At 34.7% G+C, this 23,261-nt stretch overlaps 1 protein-coding gene across 1 annotated transcript in view; it reads left to right on the top strand.

Annotated features, from left to right (window-relative positions):
- The window catches only part of Col19a1 (collagen type XIX alpha 1 chain), a 312,219-nt gene that overhangs the window by 28,023 nt on the left and 260,935 nt on the right, over nucleotides 1–23,261 (top strand). The window contains exons 4-6 of the mRNA XM_027928313.2: nucleotides 15,127–15,250; nucleotides 16,702–16,977; nucleotides 21,101–21,181. Coding sequence (XP_027784114.2) covers nucleotides 15,127–15,250; nucleotides 16,702–16,977; nucleotides 21,101–21,181 — 481 coding nt within the window. The remainder of the gene's footprint in view (nucleotides 1–15,126; nucleotides 15,251–16,701; nucleotides 16,978–21,100; nucleotides 21,182–23,261) is intronic.

The following is a 23,261-nucleotide window of genomic DNA, read 5'->3' as shown; positions in this document are numbered from 1 at the left end:
TATTTTCCTGCTGACTGGGATGTAGAACAGTCTCATAAGGCCTCAACTTGAAAGAATTATACAAACTAACATAGATTGTATGCTGAAAATGAGTGTTCAATACCTAGTGGGACTAGTTATAGGCATCATCATGGGTTTTCTGTGAATGGAACTAATTTTTATGAATGTTCCCAGCACACCAGGTCATAGTCTAGATGCTTGATTAACACAAACAAGCCTGGCAGGGCCCTTCTTGTCATGGAAATAATTTTCTGGCAGCTGGAAATAGGCAATATATATATAAACTTATTTGAAACCTAGATAGTTACAAGCCAATGAAAAAAATCAGAACAAGATAATGTGTTAGATAGTGAGTGGGGTGAGGACAGCTATAGACTTTTCAGAGGAAATGACATTTGAGCTGAGAGCTGAACAGGAAGAAGAATCCATGTAAATGAAGACCTCTGGAAAAGACTAACCGAGGAGAGGGAACAGGAAGTACAAAGGCCTAAGGCCTCAATGAGCCTGGTGTGTTCAAGGGACAATGACAGGTCATTGGGACTAGAGCCTGGGTGCCTCACAGATACCAGAATAGATGATGTGTCAGAGACAGGATCACATTAGGCCCACAAGCATGGTCAGGGGTGGGTATTTTGTTTTAGGAACCTTGAGACATATGTAAAAGTTTACAAGTAAGGGAGACATTTGGTCTAATTTTAAAAGCTTATTCTGGACTGCAAGGCAGAGGAAGGAGGGAGGACAAAAGGACACTACAACAGGAGCCATGGGGAGAGATGGAGGCAGCTTTGACTAGGGTGGCGACTGTGAGATGCAGAGAAGTAGACAGAATGGGTACCTATTTTGGTGATGAAGTAAGACATGCCAGTGGATAAGGTGGGGGATAATAAAGGAAAGTGAAGAATTAAGAATGATTTCTAGGGATTTTGCTGGGGACCTGGTTCAATGACTATGAAAAGATACGGAATACTTATAGAGGGATGTATTTGGGCAGAAAAATATGTTCAATTTCAATTATTTAAATAGAGATGCTTTCAACCTAGTAAGGACTTGGGTATGTGAGTCCAGAGTACTAGAGAAGGAAATAGACAATACTTGCTTATCTTGGTTGCATCTCCCCTCAGGCCTTTCTTCCTGTTGTGAACTCTGCTCTCAAACTCCCAGTACATTAAAGAAACAGTGCCCAGGTCTCACATCAGTGGCATCTCATCTTGATTTGGCTAACTCAGATGTGTTTCCTGCTCTGTATTTATTTTTCTCTCTATTTTCCTCATTAAAACTTCCTTCTTTTATAATAATCCCTGCAGGTCTCTGCTCTGTGCTTTCCAAGGTGAGAACTAATTATTAGACAATTTGTTAGTAACATGTGACTGGTGTTCTGGGGCTAGTTTAATCTTAACAGAGCATGTGTTTTATAAACACAAGCATTTTTCAGAAAGGTAGAAAGCTCTAGCAGTAGACTATTAACTGTTTTGGCTTTTAGTGAAAATGCTTCACAAGTAGGGAGAAATGTTGGCATCTTCTAATACTTTCTGAGTTCATAGTACATATCCAAAAGACAAAGACAATCCTATTTAAGAGTGATTTAACATACATGGAGTGATTAACTGCTTCCTCCATCATATGCCAGGATCTTTCCAGAAAATCTTTTTAGAAACTTTTTAGACTTCATCATTTTGTTTGTATTTATTAATTATTTTGAATAAATTTCAACTAGAAAAAAGATTTTACTTGGGTAGGAAAGAAAACCTAGAGAATACAGTTAATAAGAAATTTGGACAAATATTGTCTATTATTAAAATCCTATACAATGTATTTCTTCATGGGTAATAAAATGTTAATTGTTATACGTTTTCACATACAATAGATACTAGCATAGTTAGTATAGTTAGTGAGTTTATAGTTAGTGAGTCCATTTTAAATATATGGAGAAAAATATTAACACAAGTGCATTTTCACTTGAAGTTTTTTCCATCTCTTCTTAATATGTCAGTGCCTTCCTTAATGTAAAGTAAGAGTTACAGATTTTTGTGACTAATATTTTACCTCTTGGAATAAAATAGAATGTTAGTCTCCTTATTCATTTTAAAAGAACTTGCCTCTTGCTTAGCATCTGTGAAGCCCCAAATTCAATCCCCAGTACTGCCTCCTGCCCTGCCCCAGATAAAATACAACTTGCCTCATCACTAACATATTGAGGCAGGAGGTCTTTGGGGAGGTTTAGGCAGGTCTGTGTTAATTCTCTTTCATCTCTACCTTAATAAATACATAATTATCTTTTTTTTTTCAGTTTGACCCTCTCTTTATTTTGGAATGATTTTTTAAAATTTGTTTTAATTAGTTATACATGACAGTAGGATGCATTTATGCATTTTGATATATCATACATAGATGGGATATAATTTCTCATTTTTCTGAGTGTACATGTTGCAGATCATATTGGTTATGCAGTCACATATATACATTCAGTAATAATGTCTGTTTCATTCTACTATCTTTTCTATCCCCACATCCTCTCCTCACCCCTCCCATCACTTCCCTCTACCGATTATTTTTTTCAAGAAATGGAAATAGTTATGAGTGTTTTTTTCATGATCATTCACATAATCCATGCTACTTATAAAAAAATAAGAAAGTATAGAAAATATAAAGAAGGAAATTAAAATCTCTTGATTTTAACACCAAGAAGAAAGTACTGTAATGTTGACTTTTATGGAATTTTTAAAAATTTTGATTAAAGCCTCACTGAACTAGTTCTTAGATCTGGACACGACCTTCTGCTATAACTGGTCACTTTATGGAGGCCCATTTTTTAATTGTCTACCATTTCTCCTAAAGTTTGATAGCATTTTGTTTCACATTATGATTGAATAGATGGCTGCTGGACATAGAGTACATCAGAGAGCAAATGGAAACTGCACTTTAGGTTTTTTGCAGTATTAAAGTAAGTAATAAGCTTAAAGAGGTTGAAGATATGTGAATTATAAGGATTCAGAGACACTCCAGACAGGTTTTACTGGGCACCTTTGAACAATTTGGAACAAATTTAGTTAGGTTCTCTATGACTTTTACTTATTAAAATCCTATACAATGTATTTCTTCATGGGTAATAAAATGTTAATTGTTATTACAAGGATTTAGAGACACTCCAGGCAGGTTTTTTAAATATTGATTTTATATTGAACATTGTTAATTTGGTATACTTGTGAAGTCATCTGCCCATGAATATTTAGTGACTTTCATTATTATGTAAAACATAGACAATGGAAAATAAATGGTTAATTACATTTAAATTTCTTTGAGCCTGGACTCTTCAAATGTAGGTTAATATTAATATATGTAGGATTTTTTTTCCATTTATGATATGGAACTATATATGATATATATATAAAATGAAGGAAAGGCAGAAAATATCCCATTGAGAACTTCTAGCCTGTGTGTGTGTGTGTGTGTGTGTGTGTGTGTGTGTGTGTGTGTGTTATAGGCATGGATTTGGTGAGTAAGGCTCAACAATATTTTTCTTAATGGCAGTATCACTGAATGAGCAATAGATAGGATAGGATTTCTTATAGGAAATTGCACTCCATTTGAAAACATTCAAGCATGGATATCTTGGACATGCAAGCTGTCATTATATCTCTCTGGTAACAGACCAGTAATCCAATATGGCCTCTTTTATAATAGAAACTTTGGCAAGACCCAGAGAAATTATTCTGTGCCACATTAACTATTCTTGTGAGGTATAAACAAGAAGCATCATTGGTAAGAGTAGATATATTTTTAAACATTTTATTTTTAAAACATGGAAGTTCTCCTTCAAAAATTACTATCTTGGCAAGCAAAATCATGTTTGGCTTGGAAAAAAAAGAATATAAATTTCTGAAAAGAAAATATCATGATTATAAAGATTTTCATTCATTATGAACTTAGACCAAGAAAAAAATTCATCTTTAAAGATAATTAAATTCACTAAATTCACAATATATTTTTAAGAATGTAATTATTGTGTATCAATTCTGTTCTCTTGTTATTTTTGTCACAGAAGAAACTATTCATGAGATGCAAAATATTTTGAATTTTTAGACTAGATTATAAATTATTGAAAATAAATATATTTAATTTTTATTCATGAAGTGTTAAAGTATCATCTAAAAATTAAATTTGTTTGTCTATTTCATTTTCTGAATCACTCATTTATTCAACAAATATAGAATTCCCTGGTACCACTGTACTGAGTTGTTGTAGGTGAGCAAAGATATAATAAATACTATTCTTTCACTCAAATATCTTGAATTGGGAATAAGAGTTGTAACAGGTGCCTGTATGACTATAAATCTAAGTAAAAAAAACAAAAAAAGAGGAGAAAGTAGTTTTCATTATTTTTGGCTTTGTTATAAACCACTATAAAATTTAGTGACCTAAAATGACAGCTTATTTTTTTCTGAAGGATTTTAGAAAGTCTACTTTTCTATGAAAGCAATATGAACACAGGCAAAAATTGTCAAAAATCAATATTTTCAGAAATCTGTAAATGCATCAAGGGCTTATCACAATCTAATGACCATTTATTTGAGAAAACATTGAACCTCAATAAGACTAGCAGGCTTTGTGACATTCTAACTTGTCCTATTCAGATTGCTCTCCCTGATGCTATGTTAGATTTGAAAATCAGCAGCTCCAAAATCAGTAAAAATGTAGCCTAGCATCATCAGAGGGGAGAGCAGTGTGGAGTTTATTGTAGGCCCTGTTCTGAGAGGACTGCATTACTTTCCCTGACTGTTGGCTCCCTGAAAACCCAGGTTTACAGTTTTTCTTTATTTTACCTAATAAGAGCTTGCCCAATGAGAACAGCCTTTTCCAATGGACATTACATGAAATTAAAATTAAAATGTCTTCTTGAGAAGCTCAAAAACACATTTCAGGTGGGAGAAGGAAGAATCAGAGAACTTGAAGATAGTTCAGTTGAAATGATTCATTTTGGGGATGACAGAAAGAGAAGGAAAGAAAGAAAATGAATCTTCATTTTATTATTGTTCTGTATGGCACCATCAGGCATACCAACATATGAATAATAGAAATTCCAGAGGAGAAGGACAGGGTGCCAAAATCATATTATGGGGAAAGAATAGTCTCTTGAATAAAAGATACTGGAAAAACTGGATATGCATATGCAAAAGAACTGGGTGGAACCCATACTTCATACTATATTCAAAAATTAATTCAGAATAGATTAAAAAAAAAAACCCTAGATTTAAGAGCTAGGATAACAAACTCTTAGAGGAAAACATAGGGATAGATCTTTGCAGCCTTGATTTGGCAATGGAGTCTTATACAGGACAACAAAAGCAAGCAAAAAAAGGACAAATTTTTTTTGTACATCAAAGTACATCATCAAGAAGGTGGAAAAATCTGGAATGGAAGAAAATTTTGCAAATCTTATATTTGAAAAGGGTCTAGTATCCTCAATATATAAATATTACAAAAAAACTTAGAACTCAACAACAAAAAGACAAATAATTACATGAATATGTTCAATATCATTAGTCATTAGGAAAATGCAAATCAAAACCAAAATGAGGTACCACTTTACACCCAATAGGATAGCTACACTGAAAAAAACACAGAAAACAATTTTTAGTGAGGATGTAAAAAAATTGGAACCCTCAAATCTTGCTGGTGGGAATGTAAGGTGATGATTCAGCTGCTGTGCCCTTTCTCAAAAAGTTACAGGGAGAATTACATATGACCTTACATTTCCACTCATGAGTGTATACCTAAAAGAACTGCAGAGAGATACTCAAACACAGGTTTGTTCATACTCTCACTTTTCAAATAGCTCAAAAGTGGAAACAGTCCAAATTTTCATCAATGGATAAGTGTAAGAGCAACTGTGGCATATATATGTGATGAACTATCTAGCCATTAAAAGGAATATAGAACCAATACATGCAACCACTGAGATGAACTTCCAAAGCATGAGATGTAAAAAGAGACAAACAGAAAGTCACATAGCTTTCACTATGCCATCTATGTGAAAAAATATATGATAGATGTATCTGTTTTAAAAAAGTTCTTGTTGCTAAGAACTGGGGGAATACGGACAGGCTATGGAACATGTATGGAGTTTTACTCTAGAGTGATGGAAATGTTTTGGAATTAGATAAAAGATAGTGATAGTAAAACAGTCAATGTAATTGATTACAATGAAATATTTACATAAAATGGCTGATTTTATGTTACATGGATTTCTATCTCAATAGGTTTATTTTTGTAAAAAGAATGATCTCAAATAATTAATATACCATTTTAAAAAATTGAGTACAAAGAACTGACTAAATCTAAAGCAAGAAGAAGGATGAAATGAAAAAGAGAGAGGTTAGAGGAGGGGAAATGAAGAATGACTGATTATGGGTAGGAGTTTCTACTGTAGGTGATAAAAGTGTTCTAGAATTAGATAATGTTAATACTCTCCCAATTTTGTGAATATACTAAAACCACTGGCTATAACTATTTTAAAACCTGAATTTAATGATATGGGAATTGTATGTGTGTTTTTTGTTTTTTTTTAAAGAAGGTGTTACTCCCATGATTGGTGCCCCAGGGCTTTCTCAATGTGACTAAGACTCCCCTATGCCATGGTAGCCTCACTTTTCTTATGCAGCGGCTGGCTTCCAAATGGAAGAAAGCAGAAGCCAGCACACTTATCTTTTTTATTTTTTAAAAAATATTCATTTGTTCTTTTTAATTATACATGACAGTAGAATGTATTTTGACATATTATACATACATGAAGTATAACTTCCCATTCTTGTTTGTACATGACATGGTGTTACACTGGTAATGCATTCATATATGACCATAGGAAAGTAATGTCCAATTCATTCTATTGTCTTTACTATTCCCATTCCCCCTCCCTTACCTTCATTCCCCTTTGTCTAATCCAAAGTATTTCTATTCCCCCACTCCCCATCACTTATCATGTGTTAACATCCGTCTATCAGAGAGAATATTTGGCCTTTGGGTTTTTGGGATTGGATTATTTCACTTAGCATGATAGTCTCTAGTTCCAGCCATTTACTAGAAAATGTCATAATTTTATTCTTCTTTATGGCTGAGTAAAATATATATATATAGTGAGATTATATATATAATCTCATATTTTATTTATCCATTCATCTGTTGTAGAGTACCTAGGTTGTTGTTTCCATAGCTTAGCTATTGTGAATTGAGTGGCTACAAACATTGATGTGGTCATGTCATTATAGTATGCTTATTTTAAGTCCTTTGGGTATATGCCAGGGAGTGGGATAACTGGGTCAAATGGTGGTTCCATTCCAAGTTTTCTGAGTAATCTCCATACTATTTTCCAGAGTGGTTGTACCAATTTGCTGTCCCACCAGCAATGTATGAGTGTAAGTTTTTCCCCACATCCTTGCCAACATTTATTGTTACTTGTATTTTTGATAATTGCCACTGGAGTAAGATGAAATCTCAGTGTACTTTTAATTGCCAGCAGCATTATTAATTTCTGGTCTTAGAAGCTCTGCACCACCATCTTGTTACACCCAAGTTTTGGTGCTATCAGTAGAGCTAAGGTAGGAGGCAAAATGGATTCTGTCTCTTGATAAAAGAAGTAGCAAAGAGCTCAGTGGTAGAGCGCTAGCCTAGCATGTGCGAGGCCCTGGGTTCAATCCTCAGCACCACATAAAAAAATAAATAAATAAAGGTATTATGTCCAACTACAACTAAAAAATAATTAAAAAAAATAAGTACAAAAATATCTATGAAAAAATCATATGGGATACATGCAGTTGTGGTTATTTTTGGAAACAGTCTTTCAAGAGGGGCAGCATCATGTTGTGTCCTTTAGATCAGTCTTAGCATGTACATACTACTACCACTCTCCTGTAGCCTTAGCTCACTTAAATGAAAAAGATGAATCAGCAGATCATCTCTGTTGGGAGTATTGGGAAAGACTTAATAGAGCATATTGCCTTAGGTTGAGATCTTGAAACTCATGGATGGAGTGAGATGGGATTGAAGAGTAGCCTAGAGCAGAAAATAGTGTAAGCAAGGAAAAAGAGTAAAGAAATACACAGAGCATGGAAAAAAATAAAACTTAAAAGTGTTTTTACCATACTCTTAATATTTGTTAGAAAGAGATGGAAATAAATGGTTAGGGAGTCTAAAGTTTGAACTACAAGTAACACGTCAAGGTCAAGTGGTCGGGCATTAGGAGGACTCCGAAGCAAAAAGGAGGTGTCATCAGTACTCGGCAGATGAAAAAATTCCTTTGGCAGTAGATTAGACTGTATTGAAAAACATAGAAGAAAGTAGAAGTAAGGGAATCAGAGGGAATGTGAATGTGGCCATTCAGGTGAGGGTTGAAGGTAGCCAGAATTAAGGTGGCCACCATGAGAGGAACAAAGCGGCACATAATATGGAACAAGACCATAAAAGTAAAATTTATGAAACTTGATAACCAAGTGTGGTACCCAGAGTGAATGAAATCATCAATAATGACTTTATGACTTCCAGTCAGAGTGGAGAAAAAGGTGCTATTAACAGATATTGGGAACAGGGTAAAGGAACAAACTTAGAAAGGAAAGTGGCAAGAGTTCTCTTTGAGCTTATATATTAGAGGTTCGTATAGCACATCCTGCAAGAGATGTGCTCTTGTACCATGACTCTCATTTTAGACCATGAATGCTTCTGGGAGACACTGTCCAGTTCATAGAACTCACAATGTATTGAAATAATGTTGGTTTGGTGCATGTACTAGGAATGGAAATAGAGACTTTAGTATCATCCCTGAAAAGGCAACAGCAGTGAAGCAAGAAGTCTTGTGGACAGAATTGGTTGAAGAAATAAATAACCTTTGTAAACACTGTACTTTGGTTAAAATAGTAAATAGCAGTGGCTGTAGGAGACCCTGGGTGACTAGCAAAGAGTTATAGAAGCCTAGGTGTGGGTAGTATGCATTCATCTGGGACCCATGACTTTGAGGTAAGCATTTTTAAGCATCTCTATTCCACACCCCTTTAAGTGGCTGCTGTCTTTCACTCAGATCCATGCAGGTTACTCTAGCAGCTACTGTCCTGCTTTATTGTTAAGAAGATTTTTTTTTTTTAAATCTCATTCCTAACATTAGGCTTCCCATTCACAATTGGAGTTCTGATTTTAGTCATCTTCAGTATTTCCCTGCTCTTTTCTACTTTATATAGTTTCTTTATATTACCTGCGAATATTTTGCTACTCTCAACTAATTTTAAACAGCAATTAGGGAAGGGCAGGGAACATCCTTTTCCCATCTTTGTAAGTTTCACAGTGCTCTATATACAATGGGTATTCAGCATGTGCTTATATAAATCCAAGGGTGCCAAATAGCAGTCACTGGTTTTATTTGGCTTCTCCATGTTGGTTTGGACAATGTTTTTCATAAACTTGCATTAATCAACCAAATTTAAAGCTCAAAACTTGACAGATAAAAATCTAGATTTTTGGCTTCTTATGAAAAAATGGGATGATCTGGCAACACTGACTCCACATTCCCATATGGTAACAGTTGGCTGGTACTACAGAGCAGCTGCCCCTGTAGATGGGCTGGGCTCTCAGTTTCCCACAGTCCCCACATGTGTCCTCTACATGAGTACCAGTGTGAGTTGCTATTATTAACTCACTTGTTCTATGTTTTTATCATAGAAGTGCTAAAAGGGGAGTGAAATAAAACCATGTGTTTATATCTTTAAAAATGCTGAACTTATGGGGCACAGTGGCCCACACCTACAATCCTAGCAGCCCAGGAGGCTGAAGCAGGAAGATCACAAGTTCAAACTAGCCTCAGCAACTTAGTGAGGCCCTAAGCAACTCAGTAAGACTCTGTCTCAGAATAAAAAATAAAAAGGTCTGGGGATGTAGCTCAGTGGTTAAATACCTCTGGGTTCAATCTCCTACCCAAACATATAGACACACACAGACACACACACACACACACCACACACACACACACACACACACTACACACACACACACACAATGCTGAACTCAGTTTACTTTGTGGTTATTTAAGTAATTGGGTACCTACCTTATTCTAAATGATGGGGACAAAAGGTGAGTAGGTTAAGCAAAGAAATCAGGGAGTTTACAATTCAAGTTTCCTTGCTGGGCCCTAGAGCTATTGTTGTGAATGTTATTTTATATGAGTGAAGAAGATGTCTGTAGTGTTAACACCTGCAGAAAGAGTGAGGGGGTCAAGGATTAAAACTAAGAGATTATCTGATTGGATATGCTTTCAGAATGCAGGAGGGGAACATTAAGGACTGAATGGCTGGTGAAGATGTAGCTATTCAGTGCTCATTTGAAAAGCTTTGTGGGTAGATGGGAAGCTAACAGTGGTGTCACAAGGCCAGATGAAGTTTTATCTGTATTATATCAAGATAAAGGAACCCTTGGAAAGGGACAAATTAAAGATTAAAACACAAAATGAGTAGAGAATAGAATATGAAACAACAGAAAAATATCACAATATGTTGTAGAAAACAGAAAGCAGTGGAAGACAGGGAATATGGCTCATGCAACAGAAAAAGGCTAGAACTGAAGTGTTGCAGTGCTGGGAATGCTGGTGAGAAATGAGTCTTCCTCACTGGACTCCTGAGAATCTTGATGAGCAGGAAATAGGCTCTACAGAAGCCAGTAAGGGGTGTGTGTGTGTGTGTGTGTGTGTGTGTGTGTGTGTGTGTTGAGCATAAGAGCATGAGGCTCCATATTATCTCCTCCTTCCTCATGTAGCCAGACAGGAGGTAAGAAGTTTATTAGCTGGAGAAATTAAGCCAGACTGAAGTTAAACAGGATAGCAAGGGAAGGAATAAGGTTGACATCAAAAACAGGAGGGAAGTGTTTGTTCGTGGTGACCTATAGGGCTCCTTCATATACTACTGCTTCTAGAATGCCTGTGGTCAGGTAGATTCCACTTACCAAAAGTAAATAGAAGAATTCTTTGGATGAACCAAGTATTGAAATAATCACCCTGTATTAACATTTGATGAGCCCTTTATGGGATCTATCAGTTATCATCTATACAATGAAGCTTGCTTGTCAACATACCATGCCAGCATACACATTCACAATCAGTGCTTCATTCTTAAATATGAGTAGCCTCTATAATTTCACCAGAAATTATAGAGTATAGCTTCCAAATGGAAGACAGAGGCCAAATTGTCATAAAGGAAAAACTAACACAGATGAAATAGAGATATGCAAAGGAGCAGAGAAAAAGACTTATATGTAATTGATAAACAGATACCACAGGATATTTTGAAGAAAATAGCCAAATAGAATATTGAATATATTTCTATATCAGTCAAATTGATGTTGAGTACAAAGATTAGACAATCAGAAATATCCCTCCAAGTAGAGTAAAATTAGAAGATGTAAAAATATAAGAAAAAGGGTAAGAACACTAGATAGATTGTACAGAAGTTAAGCAGGTATCTAGAAATGGAGTTGCTTAAAAAAGGGGATAAGAGAAAATGTCATGAAGAAAATAATAGAAGAAATTCTTGTTAATTTACAATCTATATTAAAAGATGTGTTCAATACAGTAAATGAAAATAATAATGCCCAGAATCACACATTGTCAAATTCAAGAACACTGGAGATGGCATTCAGATCCCAAGAGCTTCAATGTGGAAAGTGGCAGAACAGAGGCAAGAAATTGGAAGTGAAGTGGAGCCACAGGCTATTATTGCATGTAATAGGAACACCTGTGGGGCTTGAGCTTTCCTTTAAAAGTAATTTTGCTATAACTAAGTAGTTCAAAATTTCAAGTTGAAAATATGTTTGGTGTTGCCTCTTATCACCACATGTACCCATCTTTTAGGTTTGTCTTCAGTGTCAAACAGAAATTATAGGCACCAAAGGCTAGATTTATTGTTTTGTTTAAATAAGCAATGTTACTTAAATCAATGCAGTAATTGTCACTAGTGAAATTTATTTTATTACTATCGACATTTCATAGCAAATTCCATTTTTGACACTTTCATTTTGATGGATTTGACGAAAATAAATTATTTGCTAATTTTTTACTTACTTAAGAAGGGCTCTCTATTTACCTCTCTTATTGTATCTTTTGCTGAGAAAAAACTTTTTAGTTTGAGTAAGTCCCATTTGTTGATTCTAGTTATTAACTTTTGTGCTATGGGTGTCCTATTGAGGAATTTGGAGCCCGACCCCACAGTATGTAGATCGTAGCCAACTTTTTCTTCTATCAGACGGCGTGTCTCTGATTTGATATCAAGCTCCTTGATCCATTTTGAATTAACTTTTGTGCATGGCGAGAGAAAGGGATTCAGTTTCATTTTGTTGCATATGGATTTCCAGTTTTCCCAGCACCATTTGTTGAAGATGCTATCCTTCCTCCATTGCATGCTTTTAGCCCCTTTATCAAATATAAGATAGTTGTAGTTTTGTGGATTGGTTTCTGTGTCCTCTATTCTGTACCATTGGTCCACCCGCCTGTTTTGGTACCAGTACCATGCTGTTTTTGTTACTATTGCTCTGTAACGCAGTATGGAGATTTCTTGGAAAGCTGGGAATGGAGCCACCATTTGACCCAGCTATTCCCCTTCTCGGTCTATTCCCTAAAGACCTAAAAAGAGCATGCTACAGGGACACTGCTACATCGATGTTCATAGCAGCACAATTCACAATAGCTAGACTGTGGAACCAACCTAGATGCCCTTCAATGGATGAATGGATAAAAAAAATGTGGCATTTATACACAATGGAGTATTACTCTGCATTAAAAAATGACAAAATCATAGAATTTACAGGGAAATGGATGGCATTAGAGCAGATTATGCTAAGTGAAGCTAGCCAATCCCTAAAAAACAAATGCCAAATGTCTTCTTTGATATAAGGAGAGTAACTAAGAACAGAGTAGGGTCGAAGAGCATGAGAAGAAGATTAACATTAAACAGGGATGAGAGGTGGGAGGGAAAGGGAGAGAGAAGGGAAATTGCATGGAAATGGAAGGAGACCCTCAGAGTTATACAAAAGTACATACAAGAGGAAGTGAGGGGAAGGGGAAAAATAATACAAGGGGGACAAACGAATGTCAGTAGAGGGGGCAGAGAGAGAAGAGGGGAGGGGAGGGGAGGGGAGGGGGGATAGTAGAGGATAGGAAAGACAGCAGAATACAACAGACACTAGTATGGCAATATGTAAATCAATGGATGTGTAACTGATGTGATTCTGCAATCTGTATATGGGGTAAAAATGGGAGCTCATAACCCACTTGAATCAAATTGTGAAATATGATATATCAAGAACTATGTAATGTTTTGAACAGCCAACAATAAAAAATAAAAAAAAAAGAAGGGCTATCATAATGTAGTTGCATAAATTTTCAAGAAAAGATAAAACTAGAGTGTATATAATTGTACTTATACACACAGGGATACTCTTGGTTAAGTTGAAAATGTTGCAGGCCAAAATATCTTTAATACACTTAATCTACCACACATCACAGTTTAGCAACACAATACACCACAGAGTATCATTTGTTTACCTTCCTGATCACATGGCTGACTGGAATGGCCCCTTGCCGATACTTGGTATCAAAAGATAATATAGTATATAGCATGCTGTATGACACATCTCTAGCCCAGAAAATATCAGAATTTGACATTTGACGTAATATGATTTCTACTGAATGTATATTACTTTTACGCTATCATAATGTCAAAATATTGTAAATCAAACCATCCTAAGTTAACCACTTGATCTTTTTCTCTCTCCACACACACATTCATAAACATGCATATATATATGTGTGTGTGCGCACACATGTAAATACATGTATGTGTGTGTGCGCACACATGTAAATACATACATGTGTGTGTGTTTAACCAACTGAATAAGAATTTTGGACAATGACAGCTTTTTCACATTATTTCCTGATTTCCCTACCACATGTGATTTTGTGACTGCATTAGAGAATGCAGAGAGTAAAAAGAAAATTTCAGTATTCTGTGTGACAGTTTGTCAGTTTCTTTTAATTTTTTTTTTTTTAATATTTATTGTTTAGTTTTCAGAGGACACAACATCTTTGTTTGTATGTGGTGCTGAGGATCGAACCCGGGCCGCACGCATGCTAGGCGAGCGCGCCACCGCTTGAGCCACATCCCCAGCCCCAGTTTGTCAGTTTCAATAACTGTCAATTTCAGTAGAGCGAAGTTAGTAGTTACCATCACAATATATGGCATTTTATTTATATATAAAACTTATATGTATGTCTTTAAGAGGATGATTACTTACTATTCTTTTTAAGAAAAGCAGAATTCCTATTTTGCAGAGTTTTCAAATATACTGGGAATAAGTTTTTAAAATCAGCATAGAGAAATATGTTTCTCATGTGCTAATTAATGCTAAATTGAAGATATGTTTGTTGTGAAATTTTTGTCTAAGTTTCATCATGATTTTAATGAAACCAGTATTTTGAAGCAAGATTGAGGTAGAATATGTGAACTGTCTTTAGATTTTTGCTACCTAGAAAATTTTCTTAAATAAAAAATAAAACTAAAATTTCTTCATTGTATTTAATAGCATCTTAAATTAACACCAGAAAATCTGTATTAGGAACTCATTTGCAAGAGTTTAATGAGATAAAATTCACTTGAAAAATATGCATTTACTAATTCTTTGAAATTCTCTGTATACATCTCTACCAACAAAATCAAGAATTATTATTTATGTGCTGGTAAAGGGCTACTATTTGTTAGACTGCAGTGAATTCTGAGATTTTCCTATGTTGGGACATCTCAATGTCTAATAAAATATAGCAACATAGTTCTATAGCCTGTCCACTTGTGTTTATATGCCTCAAGCTTTAGCTACATCATACCAGTTGATTACAAAAAGGGAGAGAATTAGATAAAAATATCATAGGAAATATAGTCATGGCTGCTTCCATATTTCCATTCAATAGATTAGGGCAAATTGAATAATAAATTATAAACTCATTAAGAAAACTATGACTGAGATACTATGGTGCAAGGAACTTCATACTTTTTTTCTCTGTCCTTGCCATCTTCAGTCTCCCCACAATAGTTCTTTCTTTTTCTCCCACAGTAAGATATTTCCTAAAGGCCTTCCTGAGGAGTTCTCTATAGCAGCTGTGTTTCGTGTACGAAGAAACACCAAAAAGGAGCGGTGGTTTCTGTGGCAGGTTTTAAACCAGAAAAATATGCCACAGGTAAGATGCCATGAGAGTTGTGTCTGTTAATTCTGTTGTGTGCCAGACCAGGTGTGTCTTTGAACTGCATGCCCAAATTTGGGAACTGATATAGTATCCAAATATTTTTTTTTTCAGGAGTTATCAAGAGGCTTACAAGTTTTCTAATTAGGATAGGCTTGCTCAGATGTATAATGTGATAGTCTTGTGGGTGAGACAGGATTCTTTTTAACTCTGATATCCATATTTTGTCTGAAGAAGCTGAAACTGCTCTCCTTTGCAACTTTCATTAATTAACACCACTTCCCTAATAATTTCTTCATCTTCTATCAACTCTGATATTATGTATTATTTTTAAAGTGATTTTTTGATTCCTTAAAAGACTAGGAATGGGACCACCATATATTCCAGCTGTTCTTCTGCTCTTTGGTATTTATCTGAAAGATCTAAAATCAGCATACTATAAAGATGCATTCATACCAATGTTAATAGCCACATAATTCACAATAGCCAAGTTATGGAACCAGCCTAGGTGTCCTTCAGTAGATGAATGGATAAAGAAATTGTGCTATATATACACAATGAAACCTTAAAGAAGGATGAAATTATGTCATTTGTAGATAAATGGATGGAATTAGAGACTATCATGCTAAGTAATTAAGCCAAACTCAGAAAATTGAGGCTCAACTATTTTCTCTCATGTGCAGAAACTAAAGAGATGAAAAAAAGGGTGAGGGGCATCTCATGAAAATGGAAAGATCAATAAATTTGAGAAAAGAGATCGGGGGTGGGGGAAGGATGGGCATCGGGAATAAAGTTACCAAATTATGCTATATCTATTTAAAAATAAATCACAATGAGTCATATAATGCACTAATCAAAATATCAATGGCAACATTGGTTGGGAAATCAGTGGAATAAGAAGATAGAGGGAGGGAGGACAGTATGTTCTTCACACATTTTTTTGTCATGCAAATTATCAAAAATAAAGAAGTAGATCTCAACTTCCATGCAAAAGATAAATAATCATATTCTCACTAAATTGGTAACCTTGAATTCTTGAATTATTCACACAAAACAATAAATTATATATAAGCTTATATTTAGATAAAGTATATAATTTATACAGTATGCTCTAAAATGTAAACCTTACATTTTAGGTAAATTTATACTTTTACTTATAAGTATAAAACATACAATACAGTTATGAAATTATAGACACATATCCACTCTTAGATGTTCTCTCAAGAAAGAGTATATTACATTCACTGGATAGCCCATGTCAAACTCAATTTTGAAGCAAGTATTTACTTTTGTTTCTTATTAAAAATCTGGTAGGCACAGGTGTCATCTAAAGTATTTTACTAAATGTGTCATATATTAACAAGCATCTTGAGATTATACTTGGGTGCTTTAATAATTTTGAACATTGATTTTTAGAACATTCAAATATAATTTGCATTTTTTTTCAGATTTCTGTCATAATTGACGGTGGAAAGAAGGTGGTAGAGTTTATGTTCCGAGCTGCTGGGGGAGACATGTTGAATTACATTTTTAAAAATCGGGAACTCCGTCCTTTGTTTGACCGTCAGTGGCATAAACTTGGCTTCAGCATACAATCCCAGGTCCTTTCACTCTACGTGGATTGCAGTTTAATTGCAAGCCTGCAGACTGATGCGAAGGACACTGTGGATTTTCATGGGAGGACAGTTCTGGTGGCACGAGCTGCTGATGGCAAGCCTGTGGACGTAAGTCGTGGTGGTTGTGAAGGAGAATTAGCACCATTTTCAAGTAAAAATTATCTTATGGAAAAATGTATCCCTCTGATTGCCCACTGATATATGAAATTATTTCTTTCCAGCTTTATTTTCATACATATTATCTGCTATTTTCACCCATTTTCTCTAGTCAGTGAATTTAAAAGAATTTGGGCATGCCTTAAAAATAAGATTATTGGGCTAGGGATGTGGCTCAAGCAGTAGCGCGCTCGCCTGGCATGCTTGCAGCCTGGGTTCGATCCTCAGCATTGCATACAAACAAAGATGTTGTGTCCGCTGAAAACTAACAAATAAATATTAAAAAATTCTCTCTCTCACTTTAAAAAAATAAGATTATTAAAAGTAAACTTTATTAAAAATTGAAAATAGTACACGAAATGTGAGTTTGGTCTAAGTCCATATGTTTTGAATAGAAAGGATTTGGAAAAGATGAACTTTAAATTAACTGGTTCCAGATTATCTGGTCTTTTCACTCAAGAACAATAGGCTATTTATTCACCCTCACAATAGCAATTGCTTTGTATTACAGACTACTTTTTATAAGCTTATAATGGTTTTTCAGGGTTCTTTTAGACTGAAATACAATCGCTGAATGCATCAGTAAGTCATTTGGATGAGAAAAATTGGCTAGAAAAACTCTTTCAGATGAAGAGTTCCTTTAAAATTACTTCTGAAGCTAAGATGATATAGATTTATTTTTGATTTCCCTAGAAAGAGAGGTCTATGATCTTTAAAAAAGTGAGATATATCTAAATTTGATGGCTACTAAATTTGATAGTAGAAAAGTCCCTAAAATTCCAACTGCTGATTACCAGTAGGAATGCCATTCCTGTTAACACAAAGTATTTGACAGTTTGATTTTATTTCAAAAATACAGCTTTATGCAAATACATATTTGGCAAGCTTATTTCTAAAGGACCCTCTGGAAATGTGTGTGTGTGTGTATGAATATATGCAGTATTATATATAATATATGCATGCACCATATACATGCATACATATATGCATATATGTGTGCGTATGTGTGTATAATTATAAATACTCAATAAACTATTATTTTTGAAGTCTTTTCTCTCAGAGACAGTGAGGAAATCAGTTAGAATGTCATAACCAGGGAACAGAGATGAACATCAAAACAGGTCAGAGCAGAGGCCACCCATTCTGAGGACAGGCCATGATGGCAACAGGGAGAATGAGCGGATTGAGGCTCAGACAGATGAGATTTTAACACATTCTTCTGAGCCTGAATATCTTCAATTATAAAACAGAGATGGTGGAGTTGCTAGTTGTATTGTGTCTATGCAGTAGTGCCTAATGTGTGGTCAGTTCTCTATAAATTCATTTATCTAGTCAGGACCAGACATGGCATTCAGCCCTGCCATAAGAAGATGAAAAAGGAAAACACTAATCTTTGGGATCTTGAAATATCAAAGTTCAAAAAAGAAATATCAAAGTTCAACAGAATGATTAAAATATGTCAGTAAATGGTGGCTACAACTGCTAATATTATTAATCACAATAAAAATAGTACTAGACAGACCTTTCAGAAAAGACTGTCCAAGGCAAAACGGGGAATGGGGACCCGCAGGTAATCAGGAGACTATGAGTTTCATCACAAGGGAAGAAAATAGATTTCTCTCCAGATTAGAAAGAGCAAAGTGGGTTCTGTTTCCAGAGGATCTGAAAGAACCAAAGAACAGAGATAAATTTATGGGAAGAGGGGCAGCAGAAGAGAGGAGTGAGTTATGACTAGTGGTAACTGGTCTTTGAGCTAAACTTCTGAAGATTAAGTGTCCTGTGTCTCATTAACTTCTCACCTGATAACAGAATTGACCCCAGAACATAAGGCTGAAGAATATATCAGGCATGTCCTTATAAAAGTAATGTCAAAATTATGGTACTACTAAAGAGTGCTTTCACTACTACTGTGTGGGGATTTCATACTGTAATGTGGTCTCATTAGTTGAGGATGAAATTGAAGGCATATCATGAGATTGTCACTGAACTAAACAACCAAGCAAAATGTGTGTGTGTGTGTGTGTGTGTATTAAGATTTCCGATCCTACTAAAGCTCCAAATGGACTATTTTTCCCTCATCTCTATACAAGTTCTCTGATTCATAAGACCTGTTGGAGTATGACGATGTTTTATTTATTCAGATGCTTGTGCTTTTATGGGAAAGAGGTGATGAGGCTAATATAAAAAAGATTTTTTAAAATAAATCTTCACTTTGACAAGAGTCAATCTATAATTTAGTCCTACACATTCTCTTTCTAAAGCACTGTATGAGTGAGGAATTATAAGATATTAAATGAATAAAAAAGACAGAGTTGATTGTAGTTTCAATGTCATAGTTACTTGATTAAGTTCCAGTCCTTCGAAAATTGATAATCAATCTTTAGTTAAGTAAAATAATTCATATTCAGGCCTAGCACAGTGGATGGCACATAATAAGAATTCAATATTTCTTGTCCATTTTGATAACAATGTTGATGATGAGTTTTCACTAAGAACAATATTAATTAAATGGAATCCCCATTCCTCATTCTACATAACTTATATGTTACTGTCAGTATTTCATTAGACTATGGAAAACAGTGGGCTTATTATATTTTTACAAATAAAAGTTAGCCTTGGTAACCTTGCAAAAAGTTATTGAAAATAAATCATTAGCCAGCTGGGCACGGTGGTGCACACCTGTAATCCCAGCAGCTCTGGAGGCTGAGGCAGGAGGATCACAAGTTCAGAGCCAGCCTGGGCAATGGCGAGGTGCTTAGTAACTCAGTGAGACCCTATGTCTAAATAAAATATAAAATAGGGCTGGGGATGTAGCTCAGTGGTTGAGTGCCCCTGAGTTCAATCCCCAGGCCACAAAAAATCATTAAATTTTATTTAGACTCAGAATTTTGCATTATCTACAAATCTTAGGCTGTTCATTATTCCACACATGTTTGGAGTTCCTAATGCTTCCTTGAAGCTAAACTGATTTTGATTTTGTTCATCTCAGTGCAGAGTAAAAGTTACAGATTTTTTTCCATTTTTATTTTTTATTTTATTTTCTAAAGTTTCATAATTAATGAAAGATGTCTGCCTTCTATTATGATAGGATCATAACTTTACAATTTAGTCTTTCTATATAAAGTAATTATTGATTGACCTCAAAGCAATGCATTATCTAGCTCTATTACATTGGGAAATACAAAGAGAGTAAGGTAGAGAGAGAGGAGAAAGGAAGAAGGAAGGGTTAAGATTCCTAATCCATATTATAATCAAATCATCATAGAATTATTGATTAAATTCATAAATATCCAACCACAGTCTAATTTGAAGGTCCCCATAAATACCTACTCATATAAAGCATTATTTAATATAATATGTCAGTGCTTAAGAGTTCATCCTATTTAAGCATTTAGTATACTGTTTTTTTTTTCCCACCGGTATTATTTTTCTTAGACAGTCAGTTGATCTTTCAGTTAAAGTCAAGATTATACTTTACTTGTTCTGCTTCCAATTTCATGTTCAAATACCTAGAAAAACTAAAAGTGAATCTGTGGAGCAAAAGAATCAATTATTTTTCTAAAAAGATAGTGAGTCTTCCTTAGAATTATACCAATATAGTATAAAATCCATAGGTTCTAGGCAGAATTTATGAAACATAGATAAAACAGTGCAACTATTTCAGTACCTCAAATAAGAGGTCTGGAACTATAGATAAAGCCTTTCCATCACCTACTCACACCTCAGACCTCATTTTTTCTCCAATTATTACATTGAAATGTCCTCATATTGTGCACATACTTCATTGTAGTGCCTACCAACCCCTCTCTTTAATTAAACACTTTTTTTATTGTTGGAAAAAGTTAGCCAAGGTTTGCAATTAATTTCATTACCTGATTTCCTTTATCTATAGATCTGCCTGTATATCTGACTCTATTTTCCAAGTGATCCATGAAATAACGAATCCTAAATTAAATAAAAATATCTACCAGCAATTTATTCCTTTTTCTTTTCAGTTAAATTAATGTAGTTATTGGCTGCCTAGATGCAATTCTCAAAAATATTAATGATGTCTTACTACTAATTGTTTTAATAGATTGAACTTCACCAACTTAAAATCTACTGTAATGCAAACTTCATAACTCAAGAAACATGTTGTGAAATGTCAGCTACTAAGGTAAGTTAATTTTCTCAGTATGTGAAGAATGAAGAAGGCCAATTATCTTTTAGTTGCATAATCTATATGGTCCAAACATAGGGCAGTGCCTGGTATCTTCAATTGAAGCCATGGGACTAATGTATTCTAGGTGTGGAAGCCTTCTTAGTGCTTTTCCACAGTTTTCAAAGTTTTAACCCCAGAATTCCACACTGAATTTTGGGGATGATATGCCCCCACTTTAGACAACATCACTTGAATAAGAGTTATGCCTTTTCCCAAAACCGTGTTCTGATAGTAGTGCCATCATTTTCCCTTTACAAAGATTTAAATCTGTGATCAGACTTTGTTCTCACTAGCTCCACCCATCCTGGCTGTATTTAACATTCTTGCACTCATTTTGAATACTAGGCATAACTGCCAAGAAAGATTTAAATTGTGACATCCTAAAAATGCATCTCAACTCTGACCTATATAGTATACCAATATAGTATAAAATCCATAGGTTCTAGGCAGAAATTATGAAACACAGATAAAACATATTTTACCATTTATTCTAGTCTCAGTTTTACTTACCTAAAATTAAGAAGTCCATGATACCAAAGTAAAAAATTATTTCTTTAAAGAATATTTCATATATTGTATTTCTGTTACTAGTATAATGAAGAATTTCCTTTTTAATTATTTTTTAAATATAAAATGATTCTGTCATTTCAAATTTGAAAATATATTTTGACATAGTATCCAAATCTCACTATGTAAACATAACTAATTATATCTCAGGACTTGAGAAAACAAGAAGAATAAGGTAGATAAATCAATCCAACCATTTTATTCTAAAGGAGATTCGATCCTAGCTGCTTTCCCTTTGTGATACACTTTTCATTCTCATCTTCCTTTTTCCTGTTATTGACAAAGTCCATTTTAACATTGTGCCTGGACACTTACTTTATCATTGTGTCATAGCCTTTTTCATTTCCTGTCTTTTTGCGGGGAAGGCAAGGGTGGCATGTAGATGACCAGACTAAGTCTCTGGATCACTACTGTATATATTCATTTACTTGCTTCACACATGTTTATTATTCAAAAACACTGATCTGCTGGTCATGGTGGTACACACCTTTAATTCCAACAACTCTGGAGGCTGAGGCAAGAAGATTGTAAATTTAAGGCCAGCCTCAGCAATTTAGCAAGACCCTGTCTCAAAATTTAAAAAATAAAGAAAGGATAAAGAAAGGGTTAGGGATATGACTCAGTGGTAGAGCACCCTGGGTTCAATCCCCAGTACTGAAAAAAAGAAGAAGGAGGAAGTGGAGGAGGAGGAGGAGGAGGAGGAGGAGGAGGAGGAGGAGGAGGAGGAGGAGGAGAGGGGAGGGGAGGTGAGGGGAGGGAGGGAGAAAAAGAAAGATCTTTCAGACACTGTGCTAATGAACAGGGCTAACAAACATGAATACATTCCCTGTCTATTCATCTTTTCTCAAAATCTTAGGTGATTATCTATTGGCAACAAAATATAAGTCCAGTTCATTATCCTCTTATTCTAAATATTCCCAACCTAACTGTACAACTATTACTTTCTTATACCTATAATTTATTCTAATGAAAGCACGGAATTTGATAATTCTCTCGATGTAATGGTCACAGGTGCCATCTTGTTATTAGATATAATCATATTTGTTTTTAATTTAGACTCAGAGAGGGAAGCTTTATTTTTTATACTCACCTTTTTTATTTCTAGTGCTTTGTTCACAGAAGTTAGTCAAAGCATTATTTCCTTGATTTGGTGACTTGCCAAATGCTACAGGAAAGGCATTTGAAACGGAGTAATTCTAAAAAACTTACCAAAAAAAAGTGAAAAATGAAAAATGCTTTCTATTCATATTTTAGATTTCCTAGAAGTTCTATGCTTGCCAAAGAAAAATTATATGAAAGTGTAATCAGTAATTTGTAACTAAAAAATATTTGTAACTTCTCTCATGTTTTTTGGGTAGCAGAATAAGAATGTAGTGCAGTGATAAGCATAGCTAGTCTTAAAAATATTATATGTTTTGCTTATGTAAATTGGTTGTATAAAGCACAACTCCAACCCAGTTTATGGCTC

This window comes from Marmota flaviventris, chromosome 6 (genome assembly GCF_047511675.1).
Source record: "Marmota flaviventris isolate mMarFla1 chromosome 6, mMarFla1.hap1, whole genome shotgun sequence".
Lineage (NCBI taxonomy): Eukaryota > Metazoa > Chordata > Mammalia > Rodentia > Sciuridae > Marmota > Marmota flaviventris.
Note: the sequence above shows the minus strand (reverse complement) of the source record. Positions and strands in the feature narration are given on the sequence as shown.